Source organism: Dendrobates tinctorius, unplaced genomic scaffold (assembly GCF_039654945.1).
Source record: "Dendrobates tinctorius isolate UK_male_01 unplaced genomic scaffold, ASM3965494v1 ptg000081l, whole genome shotgun sequence".
Classification (NCBI taxonomy): Eukaryota; Metazoa; Chordata; class Amphibia; order Anura; family Dendrobatidae; genus Dendrobates; species Dendrobates tinctorius.
In genome coordinates, this window is record NW_027361749.1 from 7,020,220 (window position 1) to 7,042,085 (window position 21,866).

At 41.3% G+C, this 21,866-nt stretch overlaps 1 protein-coding gene across 1 annotated transcript in view; it reads left to right on the top strand.

Moving 5' to 3' along the window:
• The window catches only part of LOC141096911 (uncharacterized), a 150,684-nt gene that overhangs the window by 114,119 nt on the left and 14,699 nt on the right, over positions 1-21,866 (top strand). Inside the window, exons 20-24 of the mRNA XM_073583821.1 lie at positions 16,450-16,485; positions 17,017-17,145; positions 17,299-17,460; positions 18,065-18,209; positions 18,879-19,039. Coding sequence (XP_073439922.1) covers positions 16,450-16,485; positions 17,017-17,145; positions 17,299-17,460; positions 18,065-18,209; positions 18,879-19,039 — 633 coding nt within the window. The remainder of the gene's footprint in view (positions 1-16,449; positions 16,486-17,016; positions 17,146-17,298; positions 17,461-18,064; positions 18,210-18,878; positions 19,040-21,866) is intronic.

The window sequence follows — 21,866 nt, forward strand, 5'->3', positions numbered from 1 at the left end:
CTTTGTCCTTTGCTCCATTTTCGTAATAATTCGATACATGCTTTGCACACTATGTGTGGTGCCCAAAACTTGTCTTGGTCCCCAAGCATAACCCCAAAATAGGCAAAATACACTTTTTTTACGAAGTCTGTTATGTTTCTTCTATGTTTTGGCAGTGTGTATTCACCACAAATGTAACAGAATGAGTCTGGATCGTTAAGACAACTTCTTCTTGATGAGTTCATGCTTTTCACTGGAAAACAGACAACAACATAAAGTTAGTGCAAAAATCAAGCTATGAACAAACTTTTAGAACACTAATTAACACAAAACTATATTGAGAACTGCTCAGTTCAAGTACTAATCCAAAGAAATTAATGAGATGATGCGTCGCATTTACCAACAAGTGCTATAAATAAGATACCAAAAATCTCAAAAACTTGAGCCAATCTGGCAAAACTGATGACATATTCAGAATCAGCACCCCAAAAATACCCTAAATTCGATGAAATATCTTTGGCACCAAAAATGCTGTTGACCAGTGTAATACATGGAAGGTATTGCAGGACCTTGGGTATCCATGGCTACGACCACAGATATAGTGACAGTTAGCTAGTTGCTAGTGGTTGTAACCACGGATACCTAAGGCAGGGTTCCCCAACGCCGGTCCTCAAGGCCCACCAACAGGTCAGGTTTTCAGGATTTCCTTAGTATTGCCCAGGTGATATTGCATCACCTGTACAATACAAGGGAAATCCTGAAAACCTGACCTGTTGGTGGGTCTTGAGGATCGAAGTTGGGGAACCCTGACCTAAGGTCCTGCAATGCCTGCATATGAGGAAAGAGACATAGAGAATCTGAAAAACTATACTACATTTCTAACTGGAGGTATTTGCTAAAATTATTTTTACACCTACTAAACATTGGGATAGGTTCTTGGAGATGACTATACCCCTTTAAGTCCTTCCTTCATACGTCTCCTTTTCTTTGAATTAAGTCCTGGCTTTGATTAAAGAAAACTGTGTGTGATTTCACCCTAAAGCTTCTAGGCTTGTGAATGATTTTTAACTAAAGTAGTAGGTGATGCCTCCAGGGAAGGCTTATGAAGAATGTTACCACACCTAGTCACAGTTACTCTTCAAGTCCTGTTATTTATGATCCTCCAGCACATTTGACATTGGAGTTTTAACCTTTTGTGTTCTTCAGTTTCACTGTCACATCTACTTCTTACTAGACATCTTGTGCTAATGTCTGCTGTAGCCCCTTACAGATGCTTTCAGAAAACCTTTACTTTGCAGCCGGCACCTCCAGTAATCTAACACCAGATCACAGGGAAGCTGTGAATTGAATGTAAAAGTTGACAATGAAGGTGTATATTCCAATACAACACGTTTGTAGAATTGTCCCATCCATCTGAAATGGATTGGCAGAAATAGATGTTCGCCGATACATCAGATGAATGGAAGTCAGACGTTTCTGTAACAAATCTGCCTTCTGTTAATATACCGTAATTAAGGCATGGGATCGCCTCTGTTGTAGCAAAGATGAGCTGATTCTGGGATATGTGAACTACACTTATATAAGTCCTTGGCACTCAGAATTCTCTAATAATGGTTTACTGCAGCCTGTACTTTCCTTAGGATGTATCAGACGCACACTGTCATATTACAGGCGGTATCTGCTGATCGGCATAAGGCTGCCAGACGCATTAGCTAAAACTTGGCCTTCAGGCTATGTGCACACGATGCGGATTTTGCTGCGGATCCGCAGCGTTTCTGGCCCTGCGGGTCCACAGCAGAATCTGCTGCGTTGTACAGTACCATTTTACTCTATATAAAATGGAAACCGCTGTGCACATGCTGCTGAATTTTCCGCGCAGTTTTGCTGCAGTTTCAAATCCACAGAAAGAAATGACATGTCACTTCTTTTCTGCGGATTCCGCTGCGGTTTACCATCTCCATTGTAGAGGTGATAAACCGCAGCCTAATCCGCAGGTAAACCGCAGGTCTTTTGACCTGAAATTTACCTGTGGAGTTCTACAAAATCCGTGGGGACAAATCCGCAGCACCAAAAAATAAGTGTGCACATACCCTCAGCCAGTTTTTTTTACCCAATTCATTTCTCTGTTCGCCTCCTATAGATGACACATGAACGCTCGTCTGAGCTGAGCATTCACATATGTGTGTAATGGAGTCAAGTGAAATACCTGTTTGGCCAACAGTTAACTAAGATGTATGGGGACCTTTAGAGAAAAATCTATTTTGTTTCAGATTATTCCCTTCCTAAAGGTCTCCATATACACTAGAGTTAGTTGGGTGAACTTGACAATTTCAGGACCCACTAATATATATGGGGACTACTCTCCCATAACAAGGTGTGAAGAGAGATAGAAGGATCAGACATAATAATAATAATCTTTATTTAGGCAAAATGCAATACCTGACAGTTTGTTTCCATAGATGTTTATAGTAAACTGCTGCCAGCTTCCTTTAGTTTCCCCATTGAAAGCACATGCACGCTCATCATGCCATTCATGTGTATGGGGAGTCTGGAGAAATCACTGCCAAAACCTGCAAGGGTATGCGCCCATGATCAGGAACTACTGCGGTTTGACGCCGCGTAGTTATGCAGCATCAAACCTGCTGCGGCCAGCTGTGACAGCATAGTGGATAGGATTTCTAGAAAACCCATGTCCACTATGCATCCATAGTTGCCTGTGGATCACCTGCGGACACTGACATGCGGAGCATCTGTCAAGATCGCAGCATGTCAATTTCTCTTGCGGAGACGCTAGTCTCCGCACCAGTAATTAGTATTGAATGCAGCAAATCTGCGCGGTTCAGTGAACACATGCAGATTTATCTGCCTTCAATAGAAGGCAGCGCTTTGGACGCAGCAAACATGTGCTGTGTTCAATATTCTACAATTTCTGGATCTTGGGAACCCGGCCTTAAAGGAGCATGAGCACATTTCGATAAACAATTTGAGTATAAAAAAATATATATTCGGTAATATATATTTTCTGCGATACAATCAAACCATTCTCGTAATCAGCTTTTCAGTCATCTGTTCAAATTAGTCCAGCTACTGATCCACCAGGGGAAGTTATGGCAGGTTATGTATGCAGGCCATGGTTCCCTTACATGAAGAATGGTGAACTACGCCCATCTATGGCTGCTCAGACTGCTTTTTCTCACTTGCTCCTGTCTATAAGTCCAAACAGTATGCATAAGGCCGGGATCACACATGCGAGAAACATGGCCAAGTTTCGTATGTTAATACTCGGCACTGCGCCGGCACTCGGGAGCGGAGCGTGCGGCTCCATGTATTGCTATGTGGTCGCACGCTCCACTCCTGAGTTCCGGCAGCAGTGCCGGGTATTAACATGCGAGACTCGGCCGTGTTTCTCACATGTGTGATCCCGGCCTTAGTGGGGCATACAGACGGGGTTTATGACTTGAGGCAACTTCTTTAATGACCCGTTGGGTTTGTCCACTTGTGAAGGTTGCTTATGTTTACAGAATTGTCCCTTAAGATGGTACTTATTTGTGGCCTATTGATATTGGGGCCAGACATGACTGTAAGATTCGAAGCCTTTCTTGCAAATATATATTTCTTCAAATTCATGGACGTGGGTCTCCTGATCTTAACTCGGCAGCCTCATATACGCGTATGCCTATGAGACTGCCAAGTTTGCGTCTGGACCAGCAGCCAGTCCATATATCGAGGTGCAAGAACAGACCTGGAAACCAGCTGAACTCGCATTGATAATGCTGATTTTAACTGTAGACGCCGATGCCATGTTATGTGTAAAAATATTCCATTTTTCTATTGCTGTTTTTCTGTAGGTGTCTTCACCAAAATATGTAATAGGAATCTGCACTGATTATTGCAGGTTTTTTATGTATTTTCTTCCTTTTTTTTTCATATTTCTATTGCACATTTTGATGTTTTTTTCTTTAATGCATTTTTTAAGTGCTAAAACCCTGGGATTCTGCATTGAACGCAATTACATATACATACATCTTTTCAGACTCTCGGTAAAAGCATATAGGGGAAAAACATACCAAGTGCACCATGGCATCTTTAAATTCACATTGGCATGATTTTTCATTAAATCACATCTACTTTGCTTGAACTTTTAAACACAGAAGATTTTACGCACTAAAAAGCTTAGTTGAAAAAGCATTTACTGTACAAAAATTTCTGCATCTCTTGGCAGCAAAAACGCAGCTGCAAAAACACCCGTTTTTGCTTTGTTTTTTACTTGCATTTTTGGTGCAGATTTTCCCCACTCATTAGTATGGGTGAAATCTGTAGCAAAAGCCCTGCAAGAATTGACATGACGCAGACTACAAGCTGCATCAAATCTGCGAGTCACAAATAAGCAACGTGTGAATGAAACTTCAAGGTTGTCATTCACTTGGCTGCCATTGGGAAACCCATAGAAACTCCATAGAAACTGCTCTAGAGTCTAGAGAACAAGATTTTGAGAAAGAAGCAGAGTTCCTGAACACCAAGTTCAAGTTTAAAAGTTATGATATTGAATCGCTGGAAGAAACTACAGAGATAGTTAGGAAAATACCAAGAGACCAATTATTAAACCCCCCAAAGAAAAGTGTATGCATGATTTTTTTTTTTTTTGCTCAAGAGGAAATTCCCATCGCCGAAAGGCGAACAATCTGGGTAATATGATTGCCCCTTCAATCCCAAGAACTTTAAAAATGAAAAATAGTGGTGAGTTAAATCTTCCAAGTGGCTTCTTCCCATGTAAAAAAAAAAATGTGGACCTTGTAAAAAAACTTGGCACAAAAAAACCCCGATAATTACCAATAAAGATACAGAGAGTAAAATTACTGATTTTATTAATTGTGACATCAAAGGAGCTATTTATGGTATCACATGCCCATGTGGGAAGTTGTACATTGGAAGAACTATCCGACCAATGCGCGTAAGAATTGCTGAGCACCTCCGGAATATTGTTAACAAATTCACTGGCCATCCCCTTTCAAATTTTTTTACACATCATGGAGGCTCTATTAGAAACACTACGGTAACTGGGATTAAAATGGTTAAAAAAAAAAAGTTGGAGAAAAGGTAATTTTATTGAGCAAACGTCAAGAGAGGAAAGCGAATGGATATTCAAAATGAACACTCTTATACCGATTGGGTTAAATAGCGAAATTGAATTATTTGCTTTTAATATATAAGATTTTTTTGAAATGTGAGCTGGGTATATAAGTGCCACCTCAAGAACATGGACCATCCCTGATGAAGGAAGCAGGAAGCTTCCGAAACGCGTAGGATTGGTAGTTTGGTCCTGACAGCTTTCCTTAAGCCGATCACGTGACTAAATCACGTGACTGTGACGTCACGCAGGGTCCTGCACCTTGTCGGCTCAAGCCATATCTCTGGCGCATCCTCCGCTTTTGACTGGTGGTGTAGCGTCGGCTAGCAGGGCGATTGTTACCGGCCGGAACATCGCCCGCTACCTTGGACTATATCAGAGGTGAACATTTGTACCTGCCCCGTTTTTATTGACTTTTATCATCACTGCTCTTATCGATATCGGTAAATGCACAACCATCTGAGTGTATACAAGCAGAACAAGAGAAGGATTATCCCTTGCTGCACTTTGAACTGGCATTACCGCGTATAGTGTGAACAGTGACTCAACCAAACAAAGGTAATTTTGGGTGGATGGTTACTCATCTATATTAAAAGTCCTGCATGACTTTAAAAATCCAAGGGGGAGGTATTAATCATTTCTTTCGGCTAGTTCACAATTAATTTTGCAGTGATTTATTTTTATATGGGATATTATTAGCACAAATATTTATATATTTTTAATTGAAAATTCAAAAAATTAATTCCCTGGTGATTTCACATTTACTATGAATAGATGGTCTTCAGTGTAAATTAGTTTTTCGTGAAACAGTTCTTCTTGCATGATGCTAATCAATTCAATTGATATTTGTCTATAATTTTCAGTAGGAGCAGCGTAAAAGGGAGAAAAACCCACTTAGGCCTCATTCAGACATGAGTATTTTTCATGAACACAATAAAATGGTACTGGTTTGATCGGTGTGTCATCAGTGTTTTTCATGCATGGGTAAATTACAAAGCTTCTCCTATCCTTTGCAGTATTAAACAAGGACAACACATGGATGCCATCTGTCTGACGTACTTGGTTTTCATGGACCCATAGACTTGATTGGCACTTTTCATCAGAGCTTCCGGGAAAAAAAAAAAAAAACACTTCTTGAATTTTGCATGGACACAGTCTGTGAAAAAACACCGATTTGTTAACAGATTATAATGAGTTTGTGTTGTATCCATGAAAAACACTGATAGAACATGTACGTGCATCACGGACATCTGAATGAGGCATTAGGGCTTTCACAGATGGTTGTAATGGAGCCACATTTACCCATCTGAATTCTAAATGTATTGCCTAGATTTCTTTGGTACAGCTGCACTATGATAACTTTAGAACTTGGAGGTTATCTGCTACTTTTAATTCGATGGCTGATTGGAGTCCGACATCTGGCATCCCCGCTTTTCAGCTGTTCTAATTGTCGGCGGCGTCTGGCAGTACTCGCTTGCCGAGCCGCTCTGTCTACTTGTCGTGGCCAGGGTTTGCCACTGCACATCCTCCTCCTATTCAAATCAATAGTAGGAGGAGCAACTCGGCAAGTGAGTACTTCCAGCCACCGATAGCAGCTGACGGCAGGGGTGTCTGACCCCCAACCGATCAGACATTGATGACCTATCCTTAGAATAGGTAAAAAGTAGTGGACAACCTCTTTTAAGTGTGATTAATTTAACAAAAAAATTTACCGTAATATGGACAGTTAGATATTAATACAATACACATCTGTGGACGTCTTTACTGGAGTAATTAATGTAAAGTAAGCGTCTTCATGACTAAAGTTGTATGCACACCCTAGATAACTGTCTCTTCCAATTCCACCATAGTCGTGAACGCTCGCCAAGCATTTGTTTTTTCTCTATAGGCAGAGGGATGTAAGCCGCTGCAAGAATCATGTGGCAGTATCTTATCGGACCAAAAAACAAAAGAATCAGAAGCTTGAATTCCAACCACTCAGACCTCCTCTACTGAGATATCATCTGTTGGGGAGAGTCAGAAGTCTCCTCCATACAAACTAGATAGACTACAAATACTGCCAAAATTGGGGGGGCTCAATTCACTTTTATTTGAGGTGTATAGGGTCTCGTTGTTACACTATGTAATTATGTTTACTAGTACATGCTATAGGTCATTCTTAGGTAAGTCATTTCATTGGCACAACTGCCGTGTCCTATATTATCATCATGTGACCTGATGTCTGTAGTGTTCATGTTAATACTCTCCTAACAAAAATGTATGGCCATATTTTATTAACACTGTGCACTTTAATTATGGCCTATTTACAATGACTAGTGGCTTGAAGTATCTGATGGGCTTTTCCAAATATATATGCTGTTATTTTCATTTGTAGTAGCATATGTATTGTAAATGGTAATGTCAGACAAGCGTCATGGCATGGTAGCTCATCATTCCTCTTCTTGTGCATGTAGGCTAGGCAGTAATTGGTACTGCTCGAGAACAAATTGCTCATTCAGTTCTTCCTATAACTACTTTAGACTTTTCTAGAGGTGGCCTCCATGAACTTTTATTGTCTTCTCCATTTAGTTTGTGGTTCAATCTCTCTGCCACACTTGTTTGGTTGACAGTCAGGAGGCCTTGTTCTTGAGGTGGATGGGTGTCCTATAATTAGCATGTGTCCTACAAAATCTCTTTTAGATATGTTCCAAGCTAATTTACCTGTACACAGATCTGATTAACATTGCTGTTGGAGATAGACAAATGTGCGGCATCAGTAATACCAAACCTCTTTCATTTTCTCTGCCTTTTCTCGAAACAGCAATTTAGCCTCAAGCTAAAGACATGAGTATTGTAGACCTACCTGGAAGCTAAGGATTTGTTAGCTTTAGCAACTAGACTAGGTAGACATTGCCATTATCAGAAAAGACACCTCTAATCAGTGTCGGACTGGGATGCCAAGGGCCCACCAGTAACATTGACTTAGGGGGGCATTTTTCACCTGCATGCAAATATTACATGACCCTGGTTCACAAATTTACCTGTATCTCTATATAATAATAAACTGGGTAGTTTGGTTAATGAACTAGAAGCTGCTTTTCTTCTGTACGGAGTGAATTATGACAAGTTCTGCCTATACAGTAAGGTTGGGGCCCAGATCTGCAGAGGGGCCCACCAAGGGATTCCCCTGTTACCCTATGGGCCAGTCCGAGCCTGCCTCTAATGCACCCTTGATTTGGTTGGACTTGCATCTACTTTTTTCAGGGAAAGGGGAGTAAGCAGCGGCCAGATAACGCTGATGGCGGCTTATCTCATGGGAGAACAAAAGGATCCAGCAACGTGCCTTCCAAATGGTCAACAGAAGCTGCGAAATTGATGGGTTCATGCGACTTTTCTCTAATGAGTATGGAAGCCTCAAAGTGAACCTGTTTTGTCTCAAAACACTATTAAGATTAACCCCTTATCTGCAAGTTAATAGTGTTCTAAAGCAGTGTGGCTGCTGTACTGAGTGCCCGGCTGACAGAGGAAATTAACTTTATTCCTTCTGGCAGCCTCAGACTTTGTCATAGAGATGCGGCCGGCATGGTTAGTCACCACTCAGTACGTAGACTGAAAGCCGGTGGCTGCCAGGAGGAATGAAGTTCAATTCCTGTCCTCATCCGGGCTCTCAGTACAGTGGCTGTACAGCTTTAGTGCAGACGGACCATTTTGCCCTGCAGATTTTTCTGTGCAGAATGGAAGAACTCTGTCATGAACTCTGTTCTTTATTAGAGCCTACCTTGAAGGTTAATTTCAGGGAATCTCTCTCTGTATACCACTAACAAAAGGCTGTGCTCCAGTCCTCTGTGTAAGCATACAATTGAATGCTTTGTCCCTAATCTCCTATTGTTGTTTTCTACAATGTCCCTTTGCTTAGGAAAGCATAATTGACTGGTCTCTCCCAACATACAGTCTATCACTAGCGGGAACTGTGATTACTATTCCACCACCACCATCATCATTTCTGGCTCCTGATTAAACTATGTTGTTATAGATTTCAGCTATAAGGCAACCAGTCCCTGATTCATACAGTAGTTCTAGGCATGAATCACTTGACAGGTCTCCTTTTAACCCCTTAATGACCAGAGCTTTCTTCGGTTTTGCGTTTTCGTTTTTTGTTCCCCTTCTTGCCAGAGCCATAACTTTTTTTATTTCTCCGTCAATGTGGCCATGTGAGGGCTTATTTTTTGCGGGACAAGTTGTACTTTTGAATGACACCATTGGTTTTACCATGTCGTGTACTAGAAAACGGGAAAAAAATTCCCAAGTGCGGTAAAATTGCAAAGTGCAATCCCACACTTGTGTTTTGTTTGTTTTTTTTGATAGAAGCTGCCACAACTCGATTGCCACTGGTAAATACTGATGCTCAGATCGTCTCTATGTATGAGCACCGACCACAGGGTGGTGATCATAGCAATCACGCATCAACAACCATAGAGGTCTCATGGAGACCTCTGGTGATTATGCTGACGAACCCAGACCACGTGACGGGGGTCACCGGTGAACGCATTTCCGGCCGGATGTCCGGAAACGCTTATTAAATGCCGCTGTCAGTTTGACAGCAGCATTTAACTAGTTAATAGCTGCGGGCGGATCGCGATTCCACCCGCAGCTATTGCGGGCACATGTCAGCTGTTCAAAACAGCTCACCTCTGGAGCCCACATCAAAGTGGGGGTACTTCTATAGGATGTACTATTCCGTCTGATGGCAGTAAGGGGATAAAGGCCAATTAAATAACTCCAATCTGTTTTTTGTTTTTTTTTGTTAGATTCAGCCACTCATGGCTTAAATGTCAAAAATAATACTCAACCCAGTCACAGAAAGTGGGGCTCCAGAAACAACAAAGCATGGCTGAGTCATATTGTTTGTCAGTCCCATTCAAATGAATGGGGATTATGAAAATAGTATCTCAATAGCGCTGTCAGGCAGTGCAGCATTGTCCCATGAAGTCAGTGAACATGAACAGATGGAGTGTTGTAAACATTAAGGCTACGTTCCCATGATCAGTGTTTGCTGTTCTTGATGATGCTGAATTTCTGCACCTTAGTTTTCTTTTGCTTTTTCATTGCGTTTTTGTATTCTTTTTCTGACACTGCGATTTTTTTTTTTTTTTTTTTTTTTTTTTTTCTCCCCCCCCCCTCCCCCTCCTGTTTGGCGTGTCATGCTTTAATGCTGGTATTGACATTCTTGGGTGCGGATTACATGCGTTCTTTATGCGTTTACACTGCGTAAACACACTAAAACAAGTGTTTTTTTTTACCTGCGAATTCTCCGCATCTAATGCAAGTCTACAGGGAAATTCCGCACAGAATACTCAACGTACCCACAAAAGAAATTGACATGCTGCGGATTGCAGGTCAATTTACGCTGCATAAAAAAGCACAGAGGACATGAGATTTCTATAAATTACATTCACTTTGCTAGTACTGTAAAACACTGCGTTTTAGCAGCAGCAAAAATATACAGCGTCAAAAACGCAATAAAATTTATCGAGGGCATGTAGCAAAAGAAGTCTGTTGGGCCAGCATTTATCCCATGGCCCCTTTTAAACATCTGATTGTCATGGGTGGTCCCCCCTTTCACTCTTACATTGATGTTCATCCCAGGGACAGCTCTATTCAGTTTCATACTCCATACAACTGAAGTTAAAGTACAAACCTCAGGCCTTCATGCAAACAGGCCTCCACTACAGCTTCTCTCTGGTCCTCACAGAACTGCCATGTATATTAGCAGTGACCAGACCTATAGGCTTCTCTAGGTTTGTGCTCAGCCTTGCTCACTCCAACGTGGCTTTTTCCCAGCTGATATGTCTATAGCCACTCAGACCATGCTCCAAGACCAGTCTCGCGCAAGATGATAGTCTACGTAGCCAAACCTGCGTTGACCTTCAGAGTATAGTTGTGTGACAACCAGGCCTTGCTCAATTTCCCAAACTAAATCTCCCTATAGCCTTCCTCAGCCCCTGGCAACCTCCAGGAAACCACTCCTAGTCCAGATACCTGGGCTATGACCATTTTCCAATACAGCCCAGCCATTCATGGATGATACAGGCCACAGGGTTAATCACCGCACAGGCCAGCAGTAGGTCCAATAGTCACTGCAAGCAAACTATCCTCACTATAAACAAATCATCCACACCCTATAGGTGCCATAACTCTTTTATATGCATCCCTGGCTGCTCCTCACATCAGTTCTATGTGGTAGCATGGTGGAGTCACACATCGCCATCAACATGGACATCCCCCTGGCTCTCTATGGCCCTACTCCACTGTCTCTGCACCATCCTCTAAAATGCTCGAGCCACAGCGGACTATAATAGGTATTCTGTATGTACATAGACCACATAACTTATATACATTATGTATAAGGCCGAGTCTCGCATGTTAATACCCGGCACTGCTGCCGGCACTCAGGAGCGGAGCGTGCAGCTCCATGTATTGCTGTGCGACCATATTCCTCGCATGTGTGATCCCGGCCTAAGTAGGAGAAAAAAAAAACTGCTGAGCATTCTCTGTCAACTCAATGAGTCCATCCAAAGAAACAAGTAAATGATAGGAATACATCCATAGTCCATGTGGAATAACTGGAGGATACACCGTTCACTCTCCATACACATTAGCTAATTTTTTGTAAAACGTACACCTCTTACATTAAAGTATGATGGTCTCTAGCAGTGCTAAAGGCAAGAATTGCACTGATCCGAAAAGGAATGCGACAGTTCGCCCCAGGAGTGGGAGGTATAGTATGGTAATTAAAAAGAATTTTGCCACTGCTAATTTTAGTTGAAAAGTCTGTAGACTGCCTACAAATATGAAGTAAAATTGAGCCTACGTGTTTAAACACGGTTTGTTTGTTTTTTCTGTTAGTTTTTTTTTTTTTTTCTGGGTTTTTTCCACAGGTGTCTGCAACAAAATACATAAAAGCAATCAGTGCTATTTTTTTTAATAAGATGTTGTTGTATTTTATCGGTTTTGAAGTGTTTCAGTACCAAATTAATTCAGCTATGAGTTTTTCTTTTTTTTTTTTTTTTTTTTTCTTTTTTAGAGCGCATAAATGCTGCTGTTTTGTGCTTAAAAATGCAATGAAATCACATCCACTTTGCTTTCAAATTTTAAGTAAGGCAGATGTCAACATTAAAAAAATAATACAGCAAAAAAAAATGCAAAATTTATGCCCAGAGGGAACATGGCCTAAAGGTACGTTCACACATGCAAACTGCTGCATTTTTGTCGCAATTTTCTTGAATCACAGTAAAATTACTGCGGTCTCATTTTGTGAGCATAAATGAAGACTGCCTAAAGTTGTAATTGTTACAATGCATGGCTGTCATGGAGCTGAAGAATAAGGATGTCCCCACCATATGCAAAACCTGTGCAATCTCACTGTGCAGAAAGCTTAATGATGTGCATGGGTAAAGTGTGAGTAAAGGCTAGCCCAGCTCATCTTAGCCCATAGAAAAGCTGCTGTAAAATTGCTGAAAAAGTTATTGCTGACACAACATCCCTGTAAGGGTGTGTGCACACCCTGCGGATTGCTCTGCAGAATTTTCCTCGCGGATTTGACAAAAAACGCAGGGAAATGTGCAGGTCAAAAGGCCTGCGGTTTATCTGCAGTTTTTCTGCTGTTTAGCCTGCGGTTTTCCCCTGCGGTTTGCCAGCTGTCATGGAGCAGGTGGTAAACCACTGCGGAATCCACACAAAGCATTGACATGCTGCGGTTTTAAAACCGCAGCAAATCCGCACAGAAAATTCCGCACAGTGTGGACTGCGGATTTCATTTTCCATAGGCTAAAAGGGTACTGTACAACGCAGCAGAAACTGCTGCTTACCCGCAGGGCCAAAATCGCTGCGAATCCGCAGCGCATACACCCTTAAGCCCTTGCGTCTGCTGAAAGCCCTAATAACGGGCAAGTCAGAATCAGAGTTGGACTATGGAACAGTAGAATGAGGTGGCCGGTTCTGATGATCATTGTTGTGGATGAGCGGGTGCTTACACATTGTTTAAGAGACATATACACGTTTTATACTGTAAAACTGCTTCTTTGAAAATGTAAGTTGAGACAAATGACAATGTGCCTAGACTTTCTCGGCTGGAGACTACTTTTTGTTGTTTCCTACAGATGCGAACTAATTTTTATTTTCTGCCCACTAAAATATTAAACTATCTTCCAAATGTGGCCAACTTGCTTATCCTACAGTGCTTACAGCAACCATATTTATTATTTTACTTACAAAAAATGCATTTCTATGTGGCATAATAATATTATGGTCACAAATAAAGCTATATATGATGCTGCCAATTCTAATAACCACTTGAACTTATGAGTAACCATAAGAAGCAGAATAGAAAACAAGGTAAGATGGGCCGTAAGATTAGGCGCTTGGTTTGTTTCTGAAGATGTCTCCAGGTTCCGTGAGAAGTTCTTCCTAGCTGACTTGTATCCTTGTTCTCTCGCTGTATATTCCTTTCCTGCGAGCCATGGCCCTGATTTCTACCACATTATATTTCTGCGAGTCTTTCATTTGCTTTGAATAAAGGATTTGGTTTATCCTCATGTGAAACGCAAGTGCACGGAGACAAGTCACTACAGGCCGCTCAGAAGAGAACAGGCAGATCAGCTTCCAGTAATCATCTAGAAAACTTTGTAGGAGGAGGATGAGATCCAGCAGTCGGTGAGAATGTTCTAATATAAAATATCACATGCAGTGCTCAAATTGTGGCATAGGACCAAAAAAAGTAAAATCCTACAGTAAGCAACTATTCTGACAAGCATGAGCTAAAGTGAAAACTAAAGAAAGCGCCGTACACACCCACATAACCTAGTGAGGGAGTGAGCAGGGCTCAGCGTGTGGTGGGATTCCAGAATCCTGATCACATGGGAAACATTTGTACAAAGTCTGCCACAAAGAAGGGAGGATTTGTGTAGAAACATGGTGATAAGGGATTTAACTACTATCTTGTCTCATTGCCTTCTACTCTAACCAGCTCTGATTTCTCGCAGCACAGTCGCGTCTTGCTGCTGACCTGAATGCTATAGTTTGCTCTTATATCAAAACCTGTAAAATTAGAGAACAAGGGTGTACAGCCATACATGTGGTCTCTGTTCCTTTCACTATTTTTTTTTTTTTTTTTTTTACAAGAAAGAAATCCTTGCAAAGATAATATGGTTCAGCACTCCTTTCGCTTGGACCTACTACTGTTTTTGATAGAAAAAAGATCCAGTTCCTAAAATTTAATCAAGTACATTGGTAACTATAGTGTGCACTTATGAAGATTTAACAATGCTTACTTAGAGACGGGAAAACCTTTCCAAAGACTTCCCTTCTTCTGAGATGGGTTTTGTTACCATATTTGGTTTTTAGGTCAGATAAGTGAATGCAGCTTATTCCTGCAATTGTGTGTAAAGAGGCTACCTGATGAATCAAGGCTGTGCATTACTATAAAGCATGGACAACTTTTTTATTTATGGCTCCATATATGGCTGCTACAAATCACTTTTGTAAATTGACTACTTCCAGGACCACTGTTTGAAGGAAAGGTATCTCATGTCCAGCCCAGCACCTCTTACCTTGAGCAGACATCGATGACGATGAGCCTCTGGGCAAGACGTTTGTCTGGTGCCCTCTTCCTTCATTTTAAACAAAGTTGTATGCAGCGCTCAGGTATTAGATGCATACCACCACTCTCCAGCACAGGGCTGTGGAGTCGGAGTCTGAGCCCATTTTGGTGGAGTCAATCGATGTCGTGGAAATTAAGGAGTTGGAGCTTTGGCTTACTGACTCCACAGCCCTGGTATGAGGGAGTCGGAGTTGGAGTCGGAGGTTTGGCTTACCGACTCCACAGCCTTGCGAGTCCAGCACGGATACCCCTTCCCTGGAGTTTTCGTGTACAGCTGAACCAAAAGCTTTATGGTCGCCCCTACCTTTCAGTATTGTGTGTCGACCTATACTGGTAATAAATGTCTGAGGTTATTAAGACTTTCTGTTTTTTAATTTGGTGAGATTCTTTGTTTGCAGTGAATTGTGCTTAATGCTTAACAATCGGTCATTTTTAAGCTCTTTTCATAGATATAATTGCTTTCAAGTATGTGAAGCTCCAGATTTATATCTAAAACTGTTCTATCTTATATTAAGATATCTGAAGTACTGACACAGTTCACGATATTGGAGTATAGTGTTGAGCCAATTTCAGACATTACAGATTTGTCATGGATTTCCAGTGCATTTTCTGCAGCAAGTTACAGCACACTAAAAGTAAATGGTGCATATTCCGCAGCAAGTTATTGTGCACTAAAAGTAAACAGGGTTTTCAAAATCCTGTTCACACACTGCAACAAAAAAAAAAATCAGAGTTTTTGGTGCAGAATTCAAATGTGCAACATGCCCATTCTGGTGTGAATTTTCATTACTTTATGAGTAGAGTGAAATTGCTAATGAAATTCGTTAGAATCTCGAGCAGATTCTGTCTGCAGATTCATTCCACGTCTGCAGCTGTGTAATTTTCTGCAATATGTGAACATGGTCTTATCGTGCCTTTTAAATGAAATGTAAGGTTGTATGATACGCGCAAAATTGGATCATTGCTATAAACGGAACATTTTGCTGTTTTATCAATTCTACTGAAGTCTGCTCAGCTCTTTAAGGCTCCTGTAAATAAAATGAATATTTTACGTAGTATAAGGGCTCATGTACACAGCAAAATCCTTTCCACAGTGTGTGAAGCCATACCGGCTCTGTCAGTCTGTACAGGTAGAGAGATTCTCCAGGAGTACCAATGCCTACGGGAACTCTGGGAATAGAGGTATGTTCTTTCCAATAGGGCTCATTCTCAAAAAAATTCGGACGAGTCTCGCACGTCAATACCCGGCACTGCCGCCGGCACTCGGATTGAGCGTTCAGCAGCTGAATGCTCCGATCTGAGTGTCGGCGGCAGTGCCGGGTATTGACATGCAAGACTCGTCCAAGTTTGTCGCATGTGAGTATGAGCCCACAGGTGCAGATCTGCTGTACTCGCTCGCGGCCATTACGCGGCATAGAGAGCTTTTGCAGTTCTGCTTTGTATACTCTTAACATCCGGCTGTCACTGGAGCTTCTTACAACTAAACTTTGAGGGGCCCTGGTGTTGGACCCCTGCCGATCTGATTTTGATGACCTATCTAAGGATGCGTCATCAACTTTTAAAGTGCAATTGGTAAAAAGGCAAAAGCATTTAATAACTTGAGACAAGAATGTGCTCCTGTTTATCTTATTCATGAATTAGTTTTTTTTTTATATTTTTGCACTTGGCTTAATGTAACAGGTTTTTTTTTGTTTTCTGTGTTCAGGTCATTCTGGATTTTGGACATTGCCTCCACTTAGAGGTAAGGAATCAATCTTAACAATTTTGTGTAATCTGTATTTCTTTTGGTATAAAAAGGCACGGTCTCTTGCACACCAGACTTTTCCGTAGCAGAGTCATATATTCACATGGCACCGCATGTTGTAACTCATTTAACAAAGGTATTAAAGCATTGTCAGTTACCAGTCTGCCATATTTATTGGCAACTGTATAGGGCACAATGGGAATTGAAGTGGATTCGGTATATGAAGTAACAAGTGCCAGGCAGTGTTTTCCTTACCGGGTGGTCCGGAGGCCTTTCCTTTTGTGCCTCATTTCAGTAGCCATTTGTTTTACTCTCATACAAGAAACTGCTGTGCCCTCTGCTGTCCAATTATCTCAAGTGCTTTTTGCAAATCCATTTTTCATCTCCAGACCCTCAATCTATTTGCATTTGCTAGTTTATGTGCTATACATTTTGCAAGCTTCTTCGAAAATAAGACAAAAGTCACTGCCATGTTTTCTGCATAAACTTACACTTTAAAGGTTTCCTGTCATTATTGCTCTATTAAAGATGGTGAAGCGAAGCACAAAACTGGGTGACAGAGCTGTAAACTTGGTGAGGCATAAAAGAGAATGGATCATACCACCAGTTTCGATTTATGAAGAACAGGACAATTCCTTAAAGAATCCTATTGCAAAGGTAAGAGTAATTTAACCCATTGTCTGTCACATAGATGTCACTATTTCCTTTATACCTGTTCATTGTAGCTATTGAATCGGTGAAATCTGAAATAGTTTCCTCTAATTGTTTCATGTTACCTACAAAACTAATTTATCATCTCCTCCTTCCTAGATACAATCTGACATTAAACTAGACATAAGTCGGAGAATTCGCTATTCGATCACTGGACCTGGAGTTACTGAACCTCCATTGGGAATGTTCATTATAAATGAAAGTACCGGAGAAGTGAACGTAACCGGAATCGTGGACCGAGAACAAATCGCCTTGTTTTTTGTAAGGATTTGTTGTAATTGTTTTTTGTTTAACCAAAAAAGTTAAACTACGTGAACCTTCATCTAGTTGATTTGTTGAATTGCAACATGCCCAGTTACTATTAGACGTTTTAGTCTATGTTCACATGTTGTATTTTTTGCAGCATATTTTTTTTGTGAAGTGGCTTATTTAAAGCAGGTTTTGCTGCTTTTTTTGGTAGTTTTTTTGGGTTGCGGATTACAGGTGTCATTTGTGTATAGTACATGCTTAATAAAGTTAGTTTTATTCATCAAAAACACAGCAAAACCGCAAGTTTTTTTTTATGCATTTTTGCACTGAAAACGCAGAAATAATTGACATGCTACAGATTTAAAAAAAAAAAAAGTTACATTTTTCCAGTTCTGTCCAGAAAAAGAACAAGTGTGCATGAGAAATCTCATAGCATTTGCTGGGGCTGTTAAAAGTAGCTTTTAATTTGCATTAAAAAAAAATTGCAAAGGCGGCACGTGTGAACATAGCCTTACAAAAAGAATTGCTGACACCTCAGTTTATTACACGAGATTAAATAGTAGCTTAACACCAATTACTTTTAGTTCTATAATATAATCTTAATGTCTAATTTCAGTTAAAAGGCTACGCCCGAGACCAGAACAATGTGGACGTTGAGCCACCGATAGATCTCAGAGTGAAAGTTCTTGACATTAATGATAACGATCCAGTTTTTACACAAGATATTTTTGTTGCAACAGTGGAAGAATTAAGCCCTCCAAGTAAGTCTGTCACCTTTTATCCATTTTTATTTTCATTTTATTTCATTTTAATATCTGTCCAGTCTTTAAGCAGGGGTTGTCCAGTAGTAGTAGTATCAACTCATGGCTCCATTCCTCTCACATAGACGGTGCTGTTCCTGCCGGTTGACCTATTGATTGGCTGCGCAGTTGCCACTGACCAGCTACAGGTCATCGATATTCTGTCAGTGGGTGTCCACTCTAATGAAATTGTTGACTGGCTGCAGCCTGTCAATAATAGTGTCATGCCAATCGCTGGGAACAGCAGCCCCGATCTTGGAGGAAAGGTGCTGCTGTGGAGGTGATTGTACATTGGTTTTATGTTCTGTGGGGCCATGACTTGATTAAGCAGGGGTGGGTAACTCCTTTAATTATAAAATAAACTAAAATTCCTGCAATTGTTGAATGGAAAGTTTAACAAGTTGTAAACATCTGAGCAATGACATGTATCTAATGCAACTCCACATGGGAGAACGCATGATTAAATGCCTAAGCATGCATCTAAAGGTATATGTAATCAATTGAAAACTATTAAGTGAAAAATTATACTTTGTTGAAGATGCACATTGATACGTAATAAACCTGGTAACATTTCAATTAAATTGTATATTATTATAATATATATATTTTTTTTTTTTTATCTTTACACAGACACACTTATTATGACCCTGAATGCAACTGATGCAGATGAACGTGATACCATAAACTCTAAACTTGCCTACAGAATGCTTTCTCAAGTCCCGGGGTCATCTGAATTTTGGGTGACTAAAAATGGTGACGTTCTCACCACTGTGGGCACACTTAATAGAGAGGTAACGACGATTACGTACTCTTCCCATTACGAGGGATTCTCATGAATGCAAGAATTTTTCAAGGCACCGCCAGATACAATTTTAATGCTTTATTTAAGTCTTTAGCAACATTTTGGCAGAAAACCTTTTTCACCATATATACCGCTTGAAACAAAGGCCAAACTTGCTGTGCTTTTAGACTTTTCGAACTGTCCACTTCACCTGAATACAGCTCATGTAAATGCATTTGCTTACTGTTAAAACATCCCCATTCAGATAAATTTACATGACAGGCAATACACAAAAAATGGGACAATTACTAAGTGTAATTATATATCAAATCTCAATCCCTATCCCTCATACAGTGGGGAAAAAAAGTATTTAGTCAGTCAGCAATAGTGCAAGTTCCACCACTTAAAAAGATGAGAGGCGTTTGTAATTTACATCATAGGTAGACCTCAACTATGGGAGACAAACTGAGAAAAAAAAATCCAGAAAATCACATTGTCTGTTTTTTTTTCATTTTATTTGCATATTATGGTGGAAAATAAGTATTTGGTCAGAAACAAGCAAGATTTCTGGCTCTCACAGACCTGTAACTTCTTCTTTAAGAGTCTCCTCTTTCCTCCACTCATTACCTGTAGTAATGGCACCTGTTTAAACTTGTTATCAGTATAAAAAGACACCTGTGCACACCCTCAAACAGTCTGACTCCAAACTCCACTATGGTGAAGACCAAAGAGCTGTCAAAGGACACCAGAAACAAAATTGTAGCCCTGCACCAGGCTGGGAAGACTGAATCTGCAATAGCCAACCAGCTTGGAGTGAAGAAATCAACTGTGGGAGCAATAATTAGAAAATGGAAGACATACAAGACCACTGATAATCTCCCTCGATCTGGTGCTCCATGCAAAATCCCACCCCGTGGGGTCAGAATGATCACAAGAACGGCGAGCAAAAATCCCAGAACCACGCGGGGGGACCTAGTGAATGAACTGCAGAGAGCTGGGACCAATGTAACAAGGCCTACCATAAGTAACACACTACGCCACCATGGACTCAGATCCTGCAGTGCCAGACGTGTCCCACTGCTTAAGCCTGTACATGTCCGGGCCCGTCTGAAGTTTGCTAGAGAGCATTTGGATGATCCAGAGGAGTTTTGGGAGAATGTCCTATGGTCTGATGAAACCAAACTGGAACTGTTTGGTAGAAACACAACTTGTCGTGTTTGGAGGAAAAAGAATACTGAGTTGCATCCATCAAACACCATACCTACTGTAAAGCATGGTGGTGGAAACATCATGCTTTGGGGCTGTTTCTCTGCAAAGGGGCCAGGACGACTGATCCGGGTACATGAAAGAATGAATGGGGCCATGTATCGTGAGATTTTGAGTGCAAACCTCCTTCCATCAGCAAGGGCATTGAAGATGAAACGTGGCTGGGTCTTTCAACATGACAATGATCCAAAGCACACCGCCAGGGCAACGAAGGAGTGGCTTCGTAAGAAGCATTTCAAGGTCCTGGAGTGGCCTAGCCAGTCTCCAGATCTCAACCCTATAGAAAACCTTTGGAGGGAGTTGAAAGTCCGTGTTGCCAAGCGAAAAGCCAAAAACATCACTGCTCTAGAGGAGATCTGCATGGAGGAATGGGCCAACATACCAACAACAGTGTGTGGCAACCTTGTGAAGACTTACAGAAAACGTTTGACCCCTGTCATTGCCAACAAAGGATATATCACAAAGTATTGAGATGAAATTTTGTTTCTGACCAAATACTTATTTTCCACCATAATATGCAAATAAAATGAAAAAAAAACAGACAATGTGATTTTCTGGATTTTTTTTTCTCAGTTTGTCTCCCATAGTTGAGGTCTACCTATGATGTAAATTACAGACACCTCATCTTTTTAAGTGGTGGAACTTGCACTATTGCTGACTGACTAAATACTTTTTTTTCCCCACTGTATATATTGCATGCACATGGAACACCCCCTGGGCAAGTGGGGTTCTTACTCGGTACCGGGTCGGTGTCTTAAAGGGATGTGTCGCGGTGGTAGTGACCCAGTCCATGGCCCTGGGTGTCCATGTAGAATAAGAGGAATAAAGTTTGTGTAGATAAATTTGTGACGCCACCTGTGGTATCTGGTCAGAGGTGACCAGCGCTGCAGTGCAGATCCTCTGGGACAGATGGTGGGATGCAGCAGAGGTGTAGTAGCTCTCCACAGGCAGAGCTGTAGTCCCAGAGCAGGTGTGGTAGATGTTGAGGTAGATGGTGTAGTGTTTAGGCACAGAGATGTAGCAGTGCTGAAAGGTGATGCAGGAAGAAGGCAGAGACACAGATGAATGCAGTTCCAAAGCTGTACTCACGTTTCTGGCATACACAGGTGCCCGCTTCAGTGCTGTGTCCTTCAGGTGAGGGGCTCAGCCAACTCCCAGGCAGATGGAGCACACCCTTCCAGCACTCCCTTCCGTATGCCTTTGCTGAACGTCTCCTTACTAGCGCTAATCTGAAGTACTTGCAGTTATGAATTACACTCAAGTTCCTCTTTCTTGCTGTTACTTAGAACTCCACTCGCATGACAGGCAGCTGTAGCCTACTTCAAGGACTCCTTACAATCATGTCCCGGCTCACACACGTTGCTACTGTGTCGAGTCTTAGGTGGGAATAAAGTGGTCACAACTTATTTTCCTCTGGTTTCTGCTGTAGAACCATTAGCATTCACACAGCCTCGGATACCGGCACCCGGCCTTTGGCACATAAACTGAGGGAACAGGTCTCTGCTCTAGCCCCAGTCCCCAGCTCTCCTCCACACGTTCTGTCCTTTCCTTTCTATCCTTCTGAAGAACTG